The 24,001-nt window shown below is 38.9% G+C and overlaps 1 protein-coding gene and 1 long non-coding RNA gene across 2 annotated transcripts in view; both read left to right on the top strand.

The window, feature by feature from the left end:
* Positions 1-24,001, top strand: part of LOC118493609 — a 31,253-nt gene that overhangs the window by 6,549 nt on the left and 703 nt on the right. The window lies entirely within an intron of this gene.
* On the top strand, positions 1,646-4,272 carry LOC116063684 (V-set domain-containing T-cell activation inhibitor 1-like). The gene is made up of 2 exons (XM_031318605.2): positions 1,646-1,833; positions 3,783-4,272. The coding sequence occupies exons 1-2, from the start codon at positions 1,779-1,781 to the stop codon at positions 4,127-4,129; spliced, it is 402 nt and encodes a 133-aa protein (XP_031174465.1). The 5' UTR covers positions 1,646-1,778; the 3' UTR covers positions 4,130-4,272.

Genomic DNA, 24,001 nt, shown 5'->3' with positions numbered 1-24,001 from the left:
AATTGCTTAAATTCCCCATACTAGACAACAAAATGGGGACCAAAAAGGTACAGATTCTTAATATTCAAGATATATACTCTTCATAAAATTAAAACTGTTAATGCAACAATAATGACACTTTTATCATAGCACAAGGGACACATTATATCCAAGAAAAGTTCAGTATTGTTTCACTTGTACATTTTTAAAACTTTGTGATTACCATGTATGTGCCTAACAGGGTGGAAAACGTCTGGAGGAAAATGTACAAAAAGCATCCCATAATTATAATATTTTCAGCCCCCTGAGCTTGGCCAACATGCATTCCTCATAGCTAAGTATGGCACTGTTCTGACAACATAAAACATAGAAAACATCACATACAATCATTTGAATTTTCAGAAAATAGGAAGCCAAAAATGTGATCCAAAACATGTATCTTATTGTGTATCATGACAAGATGAATGCAGGCCCTGATGTGGCTAAAACTAGATAGCCTAGATATTGTTCTGTTGTAGTTCTGAGGTCAGTGCACTAGAACAGTGGTTCCCAAAGTGGGGTCTGGGGGACACCCAGGGGTCCTTGAGGGGGTTCTAGGGAGTCCCCAGCAAAAAAGTGGAATACTTTATTTCCACTATAATTCCATCCATAAGCAACACAATGACAAATGTATGTCTATGTTGGTATTGGGTTTCATACACTTCCTGTACTACAACATCTAAAAGCAGAAACCCTGACAGGTTAGGGGACCCTGGGACAAAATCTTATCAAATGGGTGTGCATGGTTAAATGTGTGTCAGTTTAGGGTTTGCAACCACTGTGCTTAAATAAAAAAAATGTAAAATAAAGCCATGAATAGATCAGTGGACCAAATCAATGAGCAGATCAAAGATGTACAGTCATTTTAAATTAAAGTAAATTGTTTCCAGATAATACCAATACCATAGATGTTTATGTCTGATGATCAGCGGTGGAAGAAGTATTCAGATCCTTCACTTCAGTAAAAGTACTAATACCACACTGTAGAAATACTCTGTTACAAGTAAATGTCCTGCATTGAAAATGTTACTTCAGTAAAAGTGTGTAAGTATCATCAGGAAAATGTAGTTAAAGTATTAAAAGTAAATAAAAATCCTCCTATTGTAGAAAGTGTAAAGGATCCAAACAGTTGTGTGTTTAATGGTCTGATCATATCAGCTGGACTTGTAGCTGTTATATTGTTGTCTAGTTTACTTTAGAATAAAACATCAGATTTTATAAACTACATGTGTTTTGTGTGCAGGAATCTTAACGTGTAAAGTAACTAGTAACTAAAGCTGTAACAGATGAATGTAGTGGAGTAAAAAGTACAATATTTCTCTCTGAAATGTAGCGGAGTAGAAGTAGAAAGTGGCATGAAAAGAAAAGACTCAAGTACAAGTAGGCTACCTCAACATTTGGTACTTAAGTACAGTACTGGAGTAAATGTACTCAGTTACATTCCGCCACAGCTGCTGGAGTTTGTTTGTAAAAAAATGTTTTTATATGTAACTAATTTGTTCTGCTACCTTGGCCAGGTCTCTCTTGAAAAATAGATTGTATATCTCAATGAGACTAACCTGGTTAAATAAAGGTTAAATAAAAAAAAAATAAATGTAAAAAAATGTAAAGAGAAAGAGAAAGCAAATGGTCAGTGTTGGCTAACCCACACATGGACCGCATTAGAAATATTTATATTGGCCATATTTGTATTGTTCATAGAGTGAAATCATCTCGGTGAGATCTTCAGCGGCTTTCAGGGTCTTCATCCAGCGACCGCGATGAACTTAATGCTTCCGATGTGGCTGGTTTATCTCGCTGTAAAGAGCGGTACAGGTAAGTTAAAGTCGTTCATTCAGTCAGTCAGCTCACCGCCACCTTGGAATATAATTCCCCCTCAGCTGTTGCCTTGATGAAGTTGCTAATGAATCACACACTTGCTATAAATCGATCGGTCGAGTTCATTTCAGGCCATTTATTTTGACATGTTTGACATGTTTTGACGTTTTCTTGACTGGGAGTGAAGCAACCGAATATATATATATATATATATATATATATATATATATATATATATATATATATATATATATATATATATATATATATATATATCCTATGTTTGTGTCCACCTCACGGTAGATTAAAAACCCGTCAGTCAGTTTTAAATGGCAGCTACAGTAATCAATTTACAGTAGTAAAATACAAATTTGCTTTTTTGAACAACGTAATGAAAATGTTAAACAAATGTGTGTAATAGTAGCAACTATTGCATATATTGCATTTCCAAAACAAAAACAAAATTTATTTCCTGCTCAGCGGGGATTTTCCATTCAAGTGACTTTGGGCATCAGCCAAACCATATTTAGAGGAAATGACTTGAACATCAAGGAATTATATGAAGTAAAAGTAGACTACCAAGGCAGTGGTGTACATATACTCTGTTGCAAGTCAACGTCCTACTTAGCCTATTATGAGCAACATGTCTCTGATTTGACTGATATTTGATTCTGTGTGACATTAGATTTGACTGAGATTTAACTGAGATGATTAATGTTCTGAGACACAAATAGGGAGGTGTGTGTGTGTGTGTGTGTGGGGGGGGGGGGGGGGTACCTACCCACGACAGTAGGTATAAGCATATTTGATCATTTGAACAGCTTCTGAACAAATAAATGTAGTGCTGTAAAAAAAAACAAAAAAACTATAATATTACAAATATGTCTCTTTGACTGTAAAGGAGTAGAAGTATAAAGTAGCAGAAAATGAAAATACACAAGTAAAGTGTAAGTCAAGTATGTTAAAACTGTATTTAAGTATACAGTCCTTGAGTAGGTGGCATATGGCACATGTCAAAGTGTCCCTGAGCGAGACACTGAACCCCAAGTAGCTCTCCGGATGCTGTATGTATAGCTGTCCACTGCTACTAATACTTAGGATGGGTTCAAAATGCAGAAATAGAATTTCACTATATTGTATGTGAAGTTTTTTTTATTTTTATTATTTAAAGAAAGGCAGCATAAAAAAGAAAGGTCTTCAGCCTTGATTTAAAAGAACTGAGAGTTGCAGCAGACCTGCAGGTTTCTGGGAGTTTGTTCCAGATATGTGGAGCATAAAAACTGAACGCTGCTTCCCCCTGTTTAGTTCTGACTCTGGGGACAACAAGCAGACCTGTCCCAGACCACCTGAGAGGTCTGGGTGGGTCATAGTGTACAAACAGTCACAAAGTGGCCCTTTTCACACAAAAGGGAGAAAACAACAAATGAAGTTGTGTGCACTAATAAAATATTTCTCAATGGCTGTTGTTCAGCCATCATACTTTTTTTTAAGATTATTTTTTGGGCATTTTTTGCCTTTAATTACCAGGACAGCATGAAAGGAGAGAGAGAGAGAGGAGGGGGAGAAGGTTGGATTTGAACCCTGGGCCTCTGCGTTAAGGAATAAAACTCTTTATATGGGCACGTGCTCTACCAACTGAGCTACCCGGGCACCCCAGCCATCCTACTTTTAATCTAAACACAAGTCCTTGATAGAATCAATACACATTGCATATACTATATAGTATTTGCACATTCTGCACTAAATCAATTCATCCCCCTTTTTCTTATGTTAAACAGTTATTTTGTATGTATAGATTTGTTTCAGTATTTCATTTTATTTCATATTTTAAATATTTATGTTCATATGTTTGTTTTTGTATGCACCAACAACTAATGCAAATTCCTCGTAACTTACATGGCAACAAACCCTTTTCTGATTCTGAAATGCATTGTTTGTTTCCCCAGGGCAGTCTAACGTGACTGGCTCCAATGAAACAGTTAGAGCCGTTGTCGGTCATGACGCCACTCTGCCGTGCCACCTGGAGCCCCCATTCGACGTGACCACTCTGATAGTGGTGTGGAAACGTGATGGAATTGTTGTGCATGTCCATCGAAATGGGTATGTCGCTCAACACGAGAACTTCAGAAACAGGACATCTCTCTTCCATGATGAAATGGCCAAAGGAAACATTTCACTAAAACTGACCAACGTAACTAAACTGGATGAAGGAAATTACACCTGTCAAGTTCCCACTCTGCAGAGTAAGGTTATGAGTGGCAACGTTACCCTCATTGTTGGTGAGTGCATCTAACCTAGTACATATTTATCACACGGTTTTGTTGATTACTCAATTCTGATTGGCTAATTACGGCATTCTACTAGGGCTGAAGGATTAATCGTTTTCAAATCAAAATGGAGATTTGAAAGAATGCGATGAGCTAATTGTGAAGACTGTGATTAATCAAATTTAGTTGAATGTTTGGGTGGAACATTTGGTATAACCTTTTTTTATTCCTGTTTTTATTACCATATTTGTTGTTTTTTCATAAGATGTTACATTTCACAGATTGTTAAAAGAAATGTCCTATTTTCAGTGGATTTTTAATTTATATTTGTATAACTTTATTTTACACAATGGTAGAAGGTGCAACATACGTAGATGCTGCTGTTGAACGGAGGCCTATCAGACATTTCAGTTTACAGTAGAGCTGTTATTGGGCCTTAAAAGTTCGGCCCGACAAGGCCCGAGCCCGACAAGTACATTTTGATTGACAGCTTTTTAAAAGCCCGAACCCTTTTACAGCCCGACATTATTCAAATGTACGCACGCGCACAGCTCTTTTGCCTTTTGTCACGAATGAGTCATTTCTCACTATGAACATGGTCAAAAGTTTTCCACACCAGACTTTGCTTTCTTTGCCGGTGCAACCAAAACGTAATCGCCAGAGGCCAGCCTCCATTTCACCTCTTCAACATCCATTTTCGCGCTAATCGAAATGCAATCAATCGAATTGCAAAGTCCAAATCACCTGACCGCTTATTTACCGCCCAATCCGGAGCGCAAGCCCGAGCCTGTGTAAAATGATAGAAATTAAGACCGAACCCACCGGGTCCTGTCAGGTTCGGGCAAAGATCTTCAGCTCTAGTTTACAGGACAGTACTGATATTTATTTTATTGAAATTCTTATTTTTATTATTATAACCAACACAGAACGTGGATATGAATTGCTGGCAGGTCATGTCCATGGTCTCATCCCTGCAGAAGAAAGCAGTTTTGATGTTGTCTCATGGTATAATGCTAGCTAAACTTTTTTTTTTTTTTTTTTCGGCAGGAAACTTGCAATTAGAGTTTTTACCCAAATCGTTCATCCCTACATTGTACGGTCTTGTTATGACCATTGCTATAAATTATAATAATAAGCACGCAGTTCTGATCATGGACTTTGGAGAACCATTTTGAAATCAATATAATCAGTTGCAAATCAATATTTTTTTCCAATTATTTAGAGATGCACCAATTACAACTTTCTAGGCCGATTCCGATTTTTTTCTTTGAGTTAGGCCAGCCGATACCGCTTTTAGCCGATTTCATTTTTTCTAACCACTTTACAGCACACACACATATTTATTTTCTATCTTTTCTTTAATAGAACATTTTGCACAGAACATAGAACATTTTTTGAACAGATAATGGATCACTATAAAATAGAACTATATAAATTTCTCCACACACATCTAAAGTGCAATGTTAGAACCATTTCCTTCTTTTCACATCCAATATTTTTTGGTGTCGTCCCTCCACGCCCTACTTTCTCCTTGCAGGTGTTGCATATTGCAAACTTGTTATCTTCTGCACACACGCTGAAGAATTCCCAAACAGCTGACATGTTGCAGGTTAATTCACCAGGTTCCCTACATGTTCAAGAATAGCGCGGACACACGCTTTACACCGCGAGTGGGTACGCGTGACACACGGCGGAAAAGTTGAGCGAAAGGAAAAAAGAGACTGTGCTGTGGCGTCCTTGAGAACTATAACTCGTATAACTTATGTTGTCAGTTAATTGTAGCGTTGACCGGCATGAAATCGGCATATGTCAGACTGACCTGCCGGTCGCCGGTCATGGCCGAGCACGTGAAAACCGGCCAATTCCGTTCACCGGCCCGTCTACTGGTGCATCTCTACAATTATTGATTTCTTTAGTACGTAGCCATGTAATGAGCAGGATGAAGTGGAGCGAGGCTGTCGTTTTTGTGAATTGAACCCCTATCAGACTGATTCATGACCCCTCTGTGGTCAGGGTTCAGCCAATCGGCTCGCTCGACATTATTTGCTTAATGAAATAAGAGAAAACTTCATATATTAGTAGTGTACTAAAACTATATAGCTCTTAAACCAACGGGTTGGTATGATAGAAATAGGCGACCGGCTGATCACATGGCGCCGGCTACAGAGCTCTGTGAGCTGTCGGTCGTATCAGCGGCCGTTGGTGGTTTTTAGCCGACAAAACGTGAGCGTCATATGGCGGCGGCGATGTTTAGGCAACAAAACGACAAGTTAAGTTTAGGAAAAAGATTGTGGTTTGAATTAAAACACTCCCAAGGAACACACATTTCCTGGATGAAAGTCTTATGTTTCCCTAGGAAGGGAACTCCGCTCCCTGGCTTCAAAGTCCTGTGTTTTATGACCCAAAACATCCCCCACCTCCTCCTCCCTACGCGGTCCACAGCGTTCTCACACAGCAGCAGTCAGTGTTGCAATAGCAGGGTTTCTGCAGGCTTTACCAAGTCAAATTTAAGACCTTTTTTAGATAACTATAAATGAAATGTATGACCTGTATCATGTGGTGCATACAGCAGTAAAAATGTGGAATACTTTGAATTACAGTGCTTTACTTTTTATATCTATGTGTATGAATGGTTCATGAGAGCAGCTTGCTTAAACACAATGTACACAAAATAACAATTAAAACCCACTTATTTCAACAGAGTTAGTGGAGATAAGCAACAAAAGGAATCAGACGTATGATAGTAAGTAAATATCTTGAGTTCCATTTCTTTGTCTCCACATAAGCTGTCACCAGCACAATAACTGCTCTTCCTGTGGATCATAAATGTATCACATATTTTAATATTTAATTTATCTTTTAGAGCCAGAGACAGAAAAGCATCAAGGTAAGGAAAAACAAGTTCTTATTTTTCCTGTATACCCTATAATGTGCATGCAGATATTACACTTTTGTAATTCATCATTTCCAACTTGTTAGAAAATTGCATTTTCATTTTGACTAAAACATTGCTTGCATAAATGGAGAACCGAGTTACATTGTTTATATCGCATTTCAATTTAAAAAAATTTCAGTAAACATTTAATGGGTGGTGATGGCGCAGTGGATATGACCCATGCCTTTGGTGTGGGAGACCCGGGTTCGATTCCCCCTGCGATACATCAGCCAATGTGTCCCTGAGCAAGACACTTAACCCATAGTTGCTCCAGAGGCGTGCAACCTCAGACATATATATAGCAATTGTAAGTCGCTTTGGATAAAAGCGTCGGCTAAATGACATGTAATGTAATAAATATATTCCACTGTGGCGTGGTAAGACTTGGAAAATGTAATTTCAATTTTATAGCGTCGTAGAATGCCCGTACGAGGATGTGAAATAGCAAATTGGATTATTGCATTTTAATTTTAGCTTAAATAATACATACACTGTAAACCTTTGATGTAAATCTACAGCTAAAATCTGCGCATAATGTCGGTATGAATGAATATTAATTTGGGCCGTTTCACTGACTATTTAAGAGAAATTATGGGCATGACATTTAGAGTCGATTGTAATTTATAAAGGGAAATTGGCGTAGGACGTGTGTGCGCACGGTTTTATAAATCAGAATATTTCTGTGCGTATACTCGCATCCTATGTTTCATCCATACTTCTGAAGCAAATTTGCCACACAGTTTTATAAATGAGGCCCCAGAACTCATTATTATTGGACTCGTGTTATTACAAGTTTAAATATTTAGTCAAAGAGGAATTTTATTATTTGTTGTAACTGTAAAGCAATTTGCAACCCAAATTAATTCAGTTCACTAATGATCGCAGAGAGTTGATTGTTCTGATATTTCAGGAGAATATTCTAAATGGTCATTTCTACCACAATGAGAGTAAAACAGATAGTTGTGACCCTCAGCAGGCAAAGTGGATGCTAATGGATGGATGGATGTTATGTGGGATCCAAAGTGAAAAACAAATCTTGACATCTCTCCTCTATTTTTTTTAGGACTCACTGTTAACATAATAATAGCTGTTGCTGTAATTGCTGTCATTGCTGCTGTCACAGCTGCTGGCTATGTCATATGGAAGAAATGTGGAAACAACAGTAAGTCTCAAATTTCTCCTCTCTTCATTTTCCCCGTTTAAAAGAATAGGTTCACAGTTTTTAACCCTGTCTCAAAACAGCAGTTACTGTAAGTGGCCATATGTACAGTGTAACAGGTTTTCTTTCGCTTTTAGTTAGTTAAGACAAAAATTGTGTACCGAAAATCATGAACCTATACTTTCCCACAAGTGGGTGAAAACTGACCCGTATTAAAATCAATAGTTTTTAGCCGAGACCAGAAGCTCTATCGCTCGCTCTGTCGGTCGACAAAAGTTTCCCCCATTTGCTCCACAGATTTCAGCTGAAATTTGGTGGGGCAGTGGGCGTATGTGGTCACAGCTATTGCGACTATCGCACTTGTTATAAATGCATGGTATTTTGTTTACAACTTTGAACAAATGTGTTCCGTTTTTGAAGATCATTTGTTTATTTGTAATTAGAACTCATTTTAAAAGAAAATAGGAAGAAACATTCACATTTTAGACAAACTAGATAGATAGATAGATAGATAGATAGATAGATAGATAGATAGATAGATAGATAGATAGATAGATAGATAGATAGATAGATTTTGTATTTATCCCAAAAATGGGACATTATAGTGTTGCAGCAGCAAAATATCAGACAGACAGCACACATACATAATATACTTGAAATAATAGGATACAATATACATGAAATAATAATAGGATAGAATACAAGAACATGTATTATGTGTATGTATGATTGTAATAAGAACAATGTCACAATAAAAAAGTATAAAAAAAAGAAATAATAATAGGATAGAATACAAGAACAAATATTTGAAATATATACAAGTTGGGAATAAAAATGTACAACTGTTTAACTAGTATTGATAAAGATCTTATAGCGGTCCGTGCGACATCGAAGCTGTCGGAGCCTCTTAGAGAAGGTGCTCCTTATCCATGATAGATAACAGTTTGTTCAGTGACCTCCTCTTCACCACAGCTTCTAATGTGTCCTGTTTGCAGCCAATAACGGAGCCGAACCTACTGTTGCTTATGACGCTGGCTCCGATGCTGCTGACCCAGCAGATGGCGGAGGAGAACAGGGCGCTGACCACAAAAGACATTCTGCTGCACACACTGAAGGATCTCAGCCTCCTCAGGAGTCTGCTGAACCCCTTCTTCCAGTTCAGCCTGCTGTCGATGTTGACACCCAGGTATCTGTACTCCTCAACCATGTCCACATCTCCACCCAGAATGCAAAGGGGCTGCGGAGCCGTTCCCTTCCTCCTGATATGTACAGTGTTAACGGGTTTTCTTTCGCTATTGGTTGAAGACAAAAATTGTGAACCAAAAATCATGAACCTATACTTTCCCACAAGTGGGTGAAAACTGACTCGTTTTAAAATCAATAGTTTTTAGCCGAGACCAGAAACTATCGCTCGCTCTGTCGGTCGACAAAAGTTTCCCCCTTTTGCTCCACAGATTTCGGCCAAAAAACGTGGTCCCAGCTATTGGAATATCGCACTTGTTATAAATGCATGGTATTTTGTTTACAACTTTGAACAAATGTGTTGCATTTTTGAAGATCAGTTACGTTTATTTGTAATTAGAACTCATTTTAAAAGAAAATAGGAAGAAACATTCACATTTTAGACAAACTACCTGTGATCACTGCATGGATTTAATAATTGTATGTGTCACTTTCCTTGGGCAGATTATTTTCACTTGACCCCCCCCCCCCCCCCCGCTTCTCTCGTTATGAACTGATTTGTGACTTTACCTTTCGGTTTCTTCACCCAGATTTTCCTCTCAAATGGACTTTGCAGAAGATATTTAATTGTATTAGGAAGCAGAAGTTCTGAGTCGCGAGTACCTGCGTTCGTTATTGTCAATAACAACAAATGTCACTATTGCTGATAGATAAAAAAAAAAAATCCCCTTTTCACTTTCTTTTGGCTTCTTTGTTGCTTAAACTAGATGCTTTTTCTTTTTAACTTCTGCTGCAGGTGAATGTGTTGAAGCCATTTAATCATATCTGCCACAGAGCTTTAACCTAAAAGTCTAACTTCTAACCTTATATATGTTTACCAGAGTTGTCAAAAAACTGAAAATGCTCATGAGCCATTTTGAAAGGCACTGACTAATAACTGGTTTTGTGTCGTATAGGTACATGTGCAAGACAAAACCAAAGAGTCTTAGTCCCGCCCACAGGAGATCTGTGCCAGGAAGACGAGGAAGAGGGTTGAGGAGACGAAGCAACAGGCATTTAACAAACAGGAGACAGCTCAGCCTTGCAGCCGTCATAAAAAGTCTTTGTGTTTTCCCCCAACCACCAACCACCCTGACCCCGTCTCATACTAGGTTATTACTACAGCCACTAGAGGTCACCGCCTTACAGCAAACATCAACGTGGGGATGACAGTAGAAAAGTAGTAGTAGTTATATGTAGAAGATGTTACTGGGCAAGTGTGTTTAATTGGGTTTTTTATTGCATGTTTTTATTCTGGCTTTTAAGTAAGGGTTAATGCTCGACAAGGTGTCCATTGTCAGGTATTAATGGACGATGGCGAGGCGTGCACGGAGGGCGGCTGCCTTCGCCAAGTCCATTAATACCTGGCAATGGACACCTCGAATGGCATTAACCGGCTTATACCATGGTCACTTGCCAAATAACAGTTTTTAAGACCATTAATTTATATTTCAGTGCGTTTTACAATCAAAATCCAAAGTTTGTTTACGCCTGAGGATTTCACAAATACCTGCTCTGCTCAGACAGCAATGAGCCAGAAAGCTAACGCTATGCTAGGGAGATTCAAAGTCAATAACGTGTGCGGTTGGCAATCAGTAAATATAATGTGACATTATGTTTAACATCCATGGAAATAACGTGTACATTTTCTTATTCTTTTTAAACGGTGATGTAAAAATGATGTGCCAGTTCTCTTGAGCTCTGAAATCTCTGATATGTGAATTATTCTTGATATTAAGGCAGATGTATATTTTTGATTCAACGCAGATCCAGGGACTGTTCAGATGTTATTTTCGATACTTGAGCTTTTGATAAATTAGATGATTTTATAAACCATCTCAGGGATGAAAGTTGTTGTTCTCAGGTCTTTTTGACTGGCTTAAATCTTATCTGTCTAATTAAACATCTCAGTATCACATTCAAGCTCTCTGCGGCATTCTTAAAATGTTGCAACGTGGGTCGCCTGGATAGCTCATCTGTTAGAGCGTGGGCCACGTGTACAAAGGATCGGTCCTTGTCGCCGCGGCTGCAGGTTCAACTCCGACCAGTGGCCCTTTGCTGCATGTCATTCTGTTAGAAAAATTATGCTCACTAACAAACTGTTATGCTTCATTTTAGTGTTCAACTATTTGCAAGAAACCTGTGTGCAACTATTTCTGGTTCTCTTGTGATAATCATGAGATATGTTGATGTTTTTAAATTGTTTTTTTTTATGTACTGTGCTACTGTTTAAAGTGCTTTGGCTTCATTTTTATCTTTTTTCTTACCGTCCTGTGAATAACTTATTATAACAATACAACATCTGTTCTGGAAATACAACTGTATACAACTGTATATATTGAATAGCTTTATTCCCAACCATCCCACATGGAGGTGGTCAGTTGTGCAAGCTGGACACTAAGAGAATGAGATGCTGACACTTTGATTGTTTGTCAATAAAAAAAAATATGTTATTATCATGTAGGCTATGTGACATTTTTCTTACATTTTTAATTGAATTCAGCATTTCCTTCCTCATTAAATGAGAAGATCTTTTGTTAAATGCATTAAACATTTGAAGATACACAGAGAAGACATTTGCAGCCTCTTCCCTAACAGTCAATTTTCTTTTTTTATTTGTTTGTTGTCAGGAGATTTACTAATTTCCAATGTAGCTGTGGTCAGTTTGTCATGGATGTGTAGCAGCTATGCAGAGTAAGAAAGCTTGTTGTTGAAGAGCGAGAGACAGAGGACAGAGAGAGAAACAATGAGAGAACAGGAACGTGTATCTGCCGTGCAGAGATCACCGCTCTCCTCCCCAAAGCCTGCAGACTGACTTTTTGAAATAAACTAGAACTACCACCTTGTGATTGTTTGCTTCTGCCAACCAGTCAAGCTGCTGTTTACATCAATGTCTGTCAGACTCACATATGTAGTGAAAACTTCGAAGCAATTTAATAAAAGTTATTATGTGTATTTTTTGGCAAAACATGGATCCTTCACACCCATCTTTAACCTGGCAGCACAGAAGATCTGTACAATCACCATAGTTTCAAGATTAGTGCCACCCATTCAGTATCCGACCAAATGTCTCCCCTTTGAGTGTTTTTGCAGAACGTCATGATGTCACGTTGAAATTTACTTGTCCTTTTGGATGTAAAATGGCATCACCTAATAATTTTATCCTATTAGACATTTGTGTAAAATTGTGTCATAATTAGCGCAGGAATTCCTGAGTTATGGCAAAAATGGGTTTTGGGAGGTCACAGTGACCTCTTGACCTTTGACCACCAAAATCTAATCAGTTCATCCTTAGCCCTTTCCCAATTCCCAGTTTGTGCATCCCTGATTCCTCTATTCGCGTCTTAGTCCCGCCCACAGGAGATTCGAGTTGAGGGAGAGCCTCGAGGAGAGAGGAGTCGGGGCAACGGCCATTTAACAAACACGAGACATCTCTGCCTCCGAGCCGCCATTAAAAGTGACGGCAATTAGCATAACATATGGTGCAGCACCACTGCATCAGCTGTCAGCTGTTTGTCATACGCTGCGTTTTATGATCTCTGACAGACAGACAGACCACAACTTCTAAACGTAGCACAAAAAGTAAGGAAATTTGTGTTTGGTAGATTATTTCTCTTTGGTAACAATGCTTTATGGCAATAAATCTTATACCGTTGGAAAGCCTGTTTAGTTCCCTTACAAATGGGGCCCCATTTGTAAGGAACATGCATTTGTGGGATGAGAGTATGTGGGTTGCGCCCATGAAAAATTTGCCAAATCTTCTCTGCCAATGCCAAACAGCTTATTCTGCCATTGCGTTTGGTGGATTGGATGATTGAAGTTTGAAGAAACAAGACATATTGGCAATTTAACAATGTATTCATTTCACAAACAGGAGCCTCAGCAGTGTGTGGAAGAACCATACACAGCCACAACAGCCTGGCACCTCCTCCTCATGCTGGTCACCAGCCTGGTCACACACTGCTGTGGGATGCCATCCCACAGCAGTGTGTGACCAGGCTGGTGTGGTCACACACTGCTGTGGGATGGGATCCCACAGCAGCATTCTTCTGGTTGAAGAATGGGATGCCATCCCACAGCAGTGTGTGACCAGGCTGGTGTGGTCACACACTGCTGTGGGATGGAATCCCATCCCACAGCAGTGTGTGACCACATCAGCCTGGTCACACACTGCTGTGGGATGGGATCCCATTCTTCAACCAGAAGAATGCTGTTTGGCATTGGCAGAGAAGATTTGGGAAATTTTTCACGGGTTCATTCAACGGTATAAGATTTATTGCCAAAAAGCATTGTTACCACAGAGAAATAATCTACCAAACACAAATTCCCTTACTTTTTGTGCTAAGTTTATAAAAATGCCTTTTTTTAATTGCCAGTGTTTTCAGTGTTTTCAATCATCAACAAACAGAGGATGGGAAATGAATGAAGAAGAACTAGAAAATACTTTCAGTCTGTATTTCCCATCAACCTGAGGAGATTGTGTTAAAGGCTGCCATTAATCATGCCACAGAGCTTTAACCAAGTTGTTTTTACTCATCTAAACTTAACCATGTGTTTACCAGAGTGGTCGGAACGAAAATGCTCATGAGCCATTTTGCAAGGCACTGACTAATAATCTGTTTTGGTGGAACACGTAGACTGTTAAAGAATAAAAAAGTAGGACACTTTTGGAAAACTGTAGAGCTTTTTCAGCTGAAACCTCTGACTGAATGTGATTGATTTATATGTTTACATGTACCTCTATTTCCTTATTTTTGTATGTAATGTAGGCCTATCTGTGAATTTATTGTCACTTTATATAATTGTTTTTTTTATTCACATTTCTGTTAGAATTAGGCTCGATGTCTACATGCTTTTGCTATTTACCTGATTCCTTGTATAATGCATTTTGTCAACAACAAAATTCTCTTTACAGCCCAGTCAGTGGTATAGTCTACGTGATACGCAGGTTTACACAGTATACCCACTAAGAAAGCTCCAGGATTTCCATATACCAACTTAAAAATGCTCAATGGCGCGCAACAACATACTTTCCATTATATTTTTGATTTATTTTTAATTGTCATCTGTGTTTTTCTTCTTCACATAGGCCAAATAAAGGTACTTCCACTGTAAATTGGTGCATCAAAGTCTATCAGAATGCAGGAAATGAAGTCGTTGATGCTCAAAACTTCCCTGGGGGAGGACACCCAGACCACCCCCCCCCACCCCCCCACTATGATATGGCTCCCTCCTCCCCCAAAGGCAAGATTCTGGCCACTATACAGTACAGTATACCCAATACATTAGACTACACCACTGAGCCCAGCACAGTTCCTGGCATCCTGGGACACCGAAGGCAGCGTCATTTCACGGAGAAAGAGAGAAATCATTTATAAAGAGACGGAGGGACTGTGCTATGTGCTGGAACTTGATGCAGGAAACAGTCAGCTGTTACACAAACTCCTGGGAAGTAAAGTTATCGTGTTGCTTTTACCCTTATAGTGTTTAAAAGCTTTTGCATTTATTATTATTTTTGGCACGCTGCAGCGGGGTTTCCGCATCCGCACAACCGGCACTGTAGCTGTCACATCTGGTGTATGTGCTTGGCTGAGGAGCCTAATGGTGCGGAGCTACGATCTGTGGGGTTATAACTGAACGCCTCGAAGTCACACAGGAGCTTATCCGTCCTGACATTTCCTCGTCAGAACGAAAGTAAAAATTTGGAATGACGCAGATATCTTTGCAAAAGCTCCGACGACATGTAACACCTTTTTAATCTTTTAAAATACATATGAACGACACTTTGACACAGCGATGAATTGGAGAACTATCCTATGGTTCGGATCTATTGTCATTATTGTTCTGGTCATCATGGCAGCCACCACAGGTAACCTTCCATCATTACTAACTTGGGCTAAATCAGTATGGGCTATATCTTCTTTTTGCATTTTAGGATCGTGGTTAATTTGCGTAGCCTAGTTAATTTCAGTTGTTTTTTGCAATTTGTTGCTTGATTGAACTTTAGTTCAAAACCGCAAAAATAAAAGAAAGCAGGCCCGCGGCCGCTCAGTTGTCAAATGTTTCTTTGACAGTTACCGGTTTCCTTGAAAATGTCACCACTGCCATTGTTCTGTCCATGAATCCTCCATGATGTAGATAAGAGGAGTTACCTGATACACAAGTATGTAGATAAGACAGGAAAGCACAGTTTGTGGTGAATATTCAAATATAAACTTATCATAAAGTAGTCAGGCTGAAGAGATTGTAGGCCAATCATGGAGGAAATGCTGACTCATCCGGCTGTACCAACACTTTAGTCTTCTCTTTGTTTCTTTCTGTAGGCTAATTATTTTTGTAATGATTTTTTTTTAATGTAATCTCTGAATTTTTAATTTATGAATTTTATCTCATTTGGAGTGAACAAAGAGATCTGTATCAGGGTTGGTTGTTAAGTCATCTCACTGAGGCCGCAGAGACAACTGTGGAAATGTACATGCACATATGCATACAAATAATGCAAATACATTCTCAATTAGGACCAGCTGTTGCTTAGACCTCTGTTTTAATCAATACTGTGAAACAAAGTGTGGAGTGATGCTGCAAACAGGAAGTCTGAATTCTACACATGTTGGTTTCTCCAGGACAGTCTGATGTGATGCTATATTTTAATATCACGTTTTTGTCATTTTTTCTGTATTCACAGTGCCAAAGGCAGAGCAAAGAGAGCGAAGAGAGGGGCACGGTAAGTTAAAAAAAATGCTGTTTCCCCCTTATAGTGTCAACGTAACTCCTCCCTTCATTGCTGCAAGAAATGGTTGAATCTCGAAGCAGTCAGGTGTTAAAGATCAGCAGATTTAAGATGTGTATTTGTCATAAGCAAATATCAAATAGCAAAAGAGTGGGGGCAGTTGCAACACTTTTTACATTTCCTAAAGTTTCTCAGCAACCGTTATATATGTATTAGAAAGACAAAAAAAAAAATATTTTAAACCCATATATGTCACCTACCTGCCCATACTGCTGCAACATGTGTACATATGATAATATGGAAGTAATTTGAACTTAAATGGACCCTGAGAAATACTGTCCCCATACATGGGGACAGTTGCAACAGTACCGAGGGGCAGTTGCAACAGTCATTTAGATGTAATAAAACTCATACTTCGGCATAATTATTCAATTATTTTTTTAGTTTATTTGAGACCAGAGTTATTAAACCACTGAATTGCCTTTTATGTCAATTTTATCTAATTGTCATTATTGTTGTCATGAGGGACAGTTGCAACTGTCCCCCCCACCCCCAAAAGCCATCTTAAAACTAGTGATGCTAGCCTAACACATTAGCTTTAACACATGGTACTGAAGTCTGTTAAGAGCTAAGAAACTGCACATTCAAACTATATAATGATAAAGATCAATACTTAAACAGTTTAGACAGTATGACAAAAAATCTGGTCGTAAAAAAAGTTACTTTTTCACCTTGAATTTCAGTTCTCCCATAAGGAACGATGACATGTGGCTGTTAACTTCCAGACGGATGGAGGGGCCTACTGAGCATGTGCATTAGGAGTTTCATGACTCTAGCTCATTCCTGATTGGAGAAATCAGCAATGTTGCAACTGCCACACATTGCAACCGTCCCCACTCTCCCCTATATGTTGCTGGGTGTGTAGCAGAGTTGTTCTAGTCAACCAAAACAAAAAACTAGCTGTGAAAAACATTTTTAGTAAACTGAAACTAAATAAAAACTAAAACCTTGGGGGGCGCCCTAGTAGCTCACCTGGTAGAACGTGTGCCCCATGTACCAAGGCTTAGTCCTTACCAGCGGCCCAGGGTTCCGAACTGCGGCCCTTTGCTGCATGTCTTGCCCCTCTCTCTGCCGTAGCCCTTTCCTGTCTACAGCTGTCCTATCGATTAAAGGCCAAAATGCCCCAAAATAAATAAAATAAAAAAATAAAACCTTGAAGCAAAACTAAACTGAAACTATGAGGCCAGGTTAAAAAAAAACTAATACAAAATAAATTAAACTGAGCATAAATCATTTCCGTTTTAGTTTTTTTAGTTATAATATTTCACTACTGAAAAAAGGAGAGGGTGAATTTTTGTCGACTCTCATAGTGACATTGAACCACATTAATTAAAGTGCTCATATTATGCTTTTTTGGCTTGTTCCCGTTCCTTTATTGTGTTATATATCTTTTTTTGTGCACGTTATAGGTTTACAAAGTGAAAAAGCCCAAAGTCCACCCCAAAGGGACTTACCATCTCCAACAGAAAACACTGTTCACAAACTGCTCAGTTTTCTATTCTGAAGGTTTCATGTTGTTTCTCTTTACAGAAAATGTTCGATTAATTTGCCCAGAGAGCCTGGACGCAGCGGTCGGAGACGACGTCACTTTGGACTTCCACCTCGAGCCTGGACAAGATGCGACAAAGTGGACAGCCTTTGTTTTTGAATGCAAACAGAATTCCGACAATGTCCTGGTTTACAGAAGTGGAGGTTTTTCTGATGAAGATCAGGCAACGCGATTCCGTGGCAGAGTATCTCCTGACAGCAGCTGGGAACTAAGAGAAGGGAAACTAGCGTGGAAAATCTCCCCATTTCGAGAAAGTGACGCGGGAACATACAGATGCATTGTTCGAACTAGAACTATACATCACCAACTCCCCTGCTGTACTGAACTGAAGATCAAACAGTGTAACGTAAACTTTCATTGCTTGATGATATAGATACAGACATTACTGTAGGTGATAATGGGGACACGTTTACAGTAACTGTAAAATCAGCATGTTTTTTTTCCCATTCATATAACCTTTATTATACTCGACAAATCATTGAGGGGCGGCCCTTAATGATCTGACATCGAGTCAAATTACAAAGACAAAAACATCACAGAAAAGAAGCGACACCGTCATAAGGAAGACAGAAAGACACTAAAACTTTCTTAATTGGAGAAATTATTTGATGAGTAAATTAGGATAAGGATGCAAAAGAAAGTACAACCATGTAAAGCAAGCAGAAGTTTGCAGGTTTAAAACCAGATTTCTAAATTGTCCAAAAGGCCATTTAGTGCCTTGTCATTGTGCCTCGTCAATACCAAAAGAGTAAGTCTCATCAGTTGTCACTAAGCCAATAAACACGCAACACACTTCTACCAAGATCAGGACTCAACGTTAAGGTTTTTTTTCACTTGTCTGGTCGGGCAAGTGAAAAAAAAATTCTACTTGCCCAAGGTCTATTTTTACTGGCTCCTATACAAATGGTTTTCAATCGAAAAAAGTACAAAAAAATCTCAAAAGCATAAAAAAACAGAACATATATACATAAAAAATGTCAATCTGTCAAAAGTCTACCATGTAAAATAGTCATTTATGAAACGATGACGCTCAAACAGGCAAGTGGGTTGTTATATTAACTTGCCCGTTGGCGTTGTAGTTGCCCCGGACCGTCGGGCAACCCTTTATTGTTGAGCCCTGAAGATCCATCTACATTTCGTAAAGACCTGCAGGAAGAACTCAGTGCAGCATCACAGATCTGTTAGCATGTAGCATGTAGCTGTAGACTCTTCACGACACAAGTCCCATCTTTCCTGATTACCTAATCACTTTTGTCTTTTTTGCAGTGGACGACCCAAGAAAGCAGAACAAAGCCCAATACCCAGCCGTAAGTTAAATATAGAGATGGCAGAAAACTAAGTGCATTCATTTTTGTAATTGTCACTTAAAGGGGTGATAGAATGATTGTATGGGGTATTTCACACTGTTCCTTAAGGTCTCCTAATAGGGTATGTAACATTGGTTTGGCTGAATATTGTTCAAAAACTATTTTATTAGGCCCTTAACTACACTGTGAATATGGCTCTATTTGGAACAAGAGTTTTTCTTCCAAATATGGTATGCTCATGAATATTTAGATGAGCTGTGCGCTGATTGGTTTGAGCGAACCCCATAGAAACACATTGGAGACGAGACAGCAGGTCTCATATTTCAGACACTGCAAAGTTATACGTTGTTTGCCTGCTATTTCGTTATTAAATTCACTTCTGAGACTTTTTTATGCGAGAAATCAACTATATAAAGCTCAAATATGGGCCGTTTTACGAAAATTGATGGCTAATTGCAAATTTGGTAAGACATGTCGGACTTTAGGAGCGCCACACAGTCTGATGAGAAAGCGGCAAACTCCATACCCAGTGAAAGTCACCGTTTCCCTGAGTACTGGACGACCGGGGATCGGGACTCCGCGGAGCTCCGGAGCTGGCTGGCTGCCAGCTGCTGGCATAACTTTCGTTTGCCACTTACAGAACATCTACCTCAATGTCTTATAAAGCTAACTATGGTGTCTGATTTCAATTTAATGCATTTTTGTGAACATTAGGGGTCTCCTTAGGAGGAGCTGCTTGCTAGGCTAGCTATGTGTCCCATTTAATCCTATGGGAAAGATCGTTGCTACACTTTCGGCATAATTTTCGTATATTTACAGTTTGAATTTCGTCACGCCACTTATAGAACATCTACCCCAATGTCTTATGAAGCTACCTATGGTGTCCGATTTCAATTTAATGCATTTTTGTGAACATTAGGGGTTTCGTTTCAGAGGTCTAAGAGGAGGCTAGCTAGCTCTCATTGATAGAGCTCCATCCAGCCGCAGGCTCTATCAATGAGACTCGCGGACAAGAGGCGTTTATTTCCCCGATCGTTTGTTTAAATAACTCAACACACATATCCATTATGAGATTAACTGGAACCTGTGGTAAGAGATTGCGGGCGTAACAAGCTCGCTGACCGCGCTCTCACTCACACACAGCGGCCATTTAGCAGGAAGAGAGGAGCTGCAGGCCCTCTAGCTCTGTCAGGGCAGCGGCGTTTGGTAGTCCATTAACCCAAAAAACGGTGACTTTGCGCGGGTATGGAGTACCGTGGGCAGCCAGCCGTGATGGAGATCCATCTACCTCCCAGCAGGCCGGGGTCTGTGAAGGAAGGAAGGCTGGGCGGCGAGGCAGCAACACAGGCAGCACCGGCCGCTGAACTCCGACATACAGTCGGACAAAATTTGCATTTGAATAATTAGAGAGCTGCAAAGATGATTATAATTTCATCATTTCATTCATGAAAAAAGGAAAACTCTGATGTCGGCTTGTTAAATGTGAATATTGTTCTAGTTTCTTCTCTCTTCTGTGACAGTAAACTGAATATCTCTGAGTGGAGGACAAAACAAGACATTTGAGGACGTCAGTATCATAAAAGGTTTTATTGCCACAATAAGTAAACTTATGTGGAATTTGCCTTGGTGAAAGCCCGTAACAGACTAATAACGGCTGGATGTGGAAATAAGCAACTGTTTGCTAACACATTAACATATCAAGGGTTCATTACAGGTTGGAATATTTACTCGATTGATTTAATTGTCTCTTTCTTCCTTTTTTTTTTAAACTCTGAAGTAACAACCGACATATCTCATCAGTTGAATGAGTTGGTTCAGTATTTGTGTTTTGTAATCCCACAGTAAATAACTAACCTTGACATTTGACATCTGTTCTCCAGGACGTGACAGTGACATTGGTATTGGCTACGCTTGTATTGCTGTGTTTGCTGCTTTACTAGAGAAATATGGAACGATCAGTAAGTCACACATTTCTCCTCTCTTCATTCAGCAGCTATATCTTGCCATAATCATTCCTTTTTTTCACATTGGACATTAAAAGATCCTTTGATGTGCTTTCAGTGGAAGTGATGGGAGTAAAAAAGAAAACGAGAGGTACGAGTTCAAGACGAGCCAGGAGAGGACGAACAAACACGAAAAAGAGAAAAATAATATTCCTATCAACCTAAGCCCAGACAACATGTAGAAACACTTCAACATAACTCTTCAGCTACCAATATAAGCTACCAAATAAGAAAAAGCTGTTGTTACATCTATTTGTTTTTAATCAGGTGCCTTCAGGAAAACACAGTGGTTGCTAGAAAAATGATAAAGAATTATTTTTCTACTGTTTTTCTCAAAAAAAAGGCAACCCAGAGTTTGTTAATTCACTGTATCCTGGATGTACCTGATAGCAGCAGCTCTTCTGTTGGACCTCATGAAGGTGCTGTTACCGTACTGTTAATTTGTTTAAGTACAGCTGCTCTGGGAGATAAAATGCACCTGAGACTACAGTACTGAGATTGCACAAACTAGTACGGGTGGGCAATAGAATAAGATACTGCATTATATCGCACTATTTTTTGTGGCAATACTGTATTGATACACAGATGCAAAGTATTTGTCTTTACTTAAATTGTACATGAGATTTTAACCTTTAGGTACTAGATGAAGGAAATCAATTGCGTTTACAGTCCACTACATGTTTTATCTTTTTAGATCGCACAGACGTTCTTTTGGGGGTGTAATTTGAAGCTGAAAGAAAAAGAAATGAATTGCAATATATCTCAGAATATATCATGATAATATCACATCACGAAGGCCTCTGGTGCTTCCCACCCCTACAAACTATGTTGCAAGTACATAGGAAGAAAGAAAGGACTTAGATTAGGGATTACTCTGCTGACTCAGTGTTTGGAACGTCTGTTAGAGGTTATAGTTTACAGTATAATCATGAAATGTATGTCTTTTTGTATTTTTCTTGTTAAAAATATGGTTTTAATCCACGGGTTAATCTGTTATGGAAGTGCTGCGGTACGACCAAATGATGCAGCTAATGGTTAAAGCAGAACCGACAGCCATGTTTCTATGAAGTAATTCAAGTACAGAATGTTAAACGATGTGCCAGTTCTCCTGAGCTCTGAAATATTTGAGATGTGATTGATTTTGTGATATTCTTGATGCAGGGGATTTTTCATACGTGCTTTTTGATACTTGAGCTTTTGATACATCAGATCATGATTTTATAAACCATCTCAGGGATCAAAGTGATTGTCTTGACTGGATTACATCTCATTCGTCCAATTGAACTGTCTCCGTATCACCTTACGGCTCTGCATCCTCTTTCCATCTACACACTGTAGAGTTGACTGACCAAAGAAGGAGACCAAATATATCAAAATACTTATTATTTTAGTGTGGGAATTCTTAAAGTCTATACTAGTTATTAAATAGTTGTCCTTACTGTGCTGCTGTTAACAGTGCTTTTGCTTCACTTTATTGCATCATTTGTTTTACTGCCCTGTGAAGAACTTCTGGAAAGCACTACTTGAGGTTGTATTGTTGAATTGCTCATACTTTGATTCCACAACCAAAACCATACATGAATGTTGAGAGCTTTATAAGCTGTGAAAGATCTTGACACAGGATGAGATACTGGAACTTTGATTGTTTGTTAATAAAAATATGTTTTATCATGTAGCCTACGTGACATTTTTCTTACATTTTTAATTGAGATTAACATTTCCTTCCTCATTAAATGATAAGATCTTTTTTTTTAACAGTTTATACATGTGTCAGATACACAGAGAAGACATTTGCAGTCTGTTCCCTAAAAGTCAATTCACCCAAAAGATACTTTTAGTTTTAGATAAGTTGTTGTCAGAAAGATTTACTTGATTTCTAATGTAGCAGTGGTCAGTTTGTGATGGATGTGTAACAGCTATGCAGAGTAAGAAAGCTTGTTGTTGAAAAGTGAGAGACAGAGGACAGAGAGAGAAACAATGAGAGAACAGGATCGTTGTGCTGTGCAGAGATAATCGCTCTACTTCGCAATGCCTGCAGACTGACGTTTTGAAAGTAGAGAACCTTGCAATTGTTTGCTTCCGCCAACCAGTCAAGCTGCAGTTTACATCGATCAGTACGTTTACAGTACATACTATTCCGGTTTTTGCCCTAATTCTGGAAAAGACAATATTCTGACTAAGCTGTTTATACAGCTAATGAAAGGGAATATTCCACTAATATTCCATTTACATGTAGCCGTGCAAAATACGATTTTTTCAAAGTTTACCAGCGGCGGCGGACTTGTTGGACACACACAACACAGCGTGCCTCTTTCATCCCTCCAACCAGCTTCTCGAAAAGGTCGGCGTAGCGATGTGTGCACATATCCAAAAACCTGTTCATATCCAAGTTTTTGATAATGTTTAAAAGTTGCTGTTTCTCCTTCTTATCGGGTCTGCAGCCTTGCAAACGTACAACGAAACTGCATTTCATTGTACTGGTTGTCCTTACTTGTGCAATGACAATAAAGCTGGAAAAAGGCCTTATTCTGAATATCCAACCGGAATATGCTGTTTCCATGACCCGTATCAAATTTGGAATATTGTCATATTCGGAATAATAGTGGAATATTGGTGTGCATGTAAATGTACTGAGTGTCTGTCAGACTCATGTGTAGTGAAAACTTCGAAGCAATTTAATAAAAGGTATTAAGTGTATTTTTGGGCGAAACATGGATGCTTCCCATCTTTAACCTGGCAGCACAGAAGATCTGTACAATCACCATAGTTTCAAGATTAGTGCCACCCATTCAGTATCCGACCAAATGTCTCCCCTTTGAGTGTTTTTGCAGAACGTCATGATGTCACGTTGAAGTTTACATTTGTCCTTTTGGATGTAAAATGGCATGACCTGATCATGTTATCCTATTAGACATTTGTGTAAAATTCTGTCAT

Source organism: Sander lucioperca, chromosome 17, assembly GCF_008315115.2.
Source record: "Sander lucioperca isolate FBNREF2018 chromosome 17, SLUC_FBN_1.2, whole genome shotgun sequence".
Classification (NCBI taxonomy): Eukaryota; Metazoa; Chordata; class Actinopteri; order Perciformes; family Percidae; genus Sander; species Sander lucioperca.
This window is presented reverse-complemented; position numbering and strand designations above follow the sequence as displayed.

What these genes read in the sequence shown, in the direction of transcription:
- LOC116063684 (XM_031318605.2), top strand. Translation starts at nt 1,779, where the DNA reads ATGAACTTAATGCTTCCGATGTGGCTGGTTTATCTCGCTGTAAAGAGC. An exon ending in CGCTGTAAAGAGCGGTACAG is followed by an intron (nt 1,834 to 3,782) that starts GTAAGTTAAAGT and finishes TTGTTTCCCCAG; the next exon opens with GGCAGTCTAACGTGACTGGC.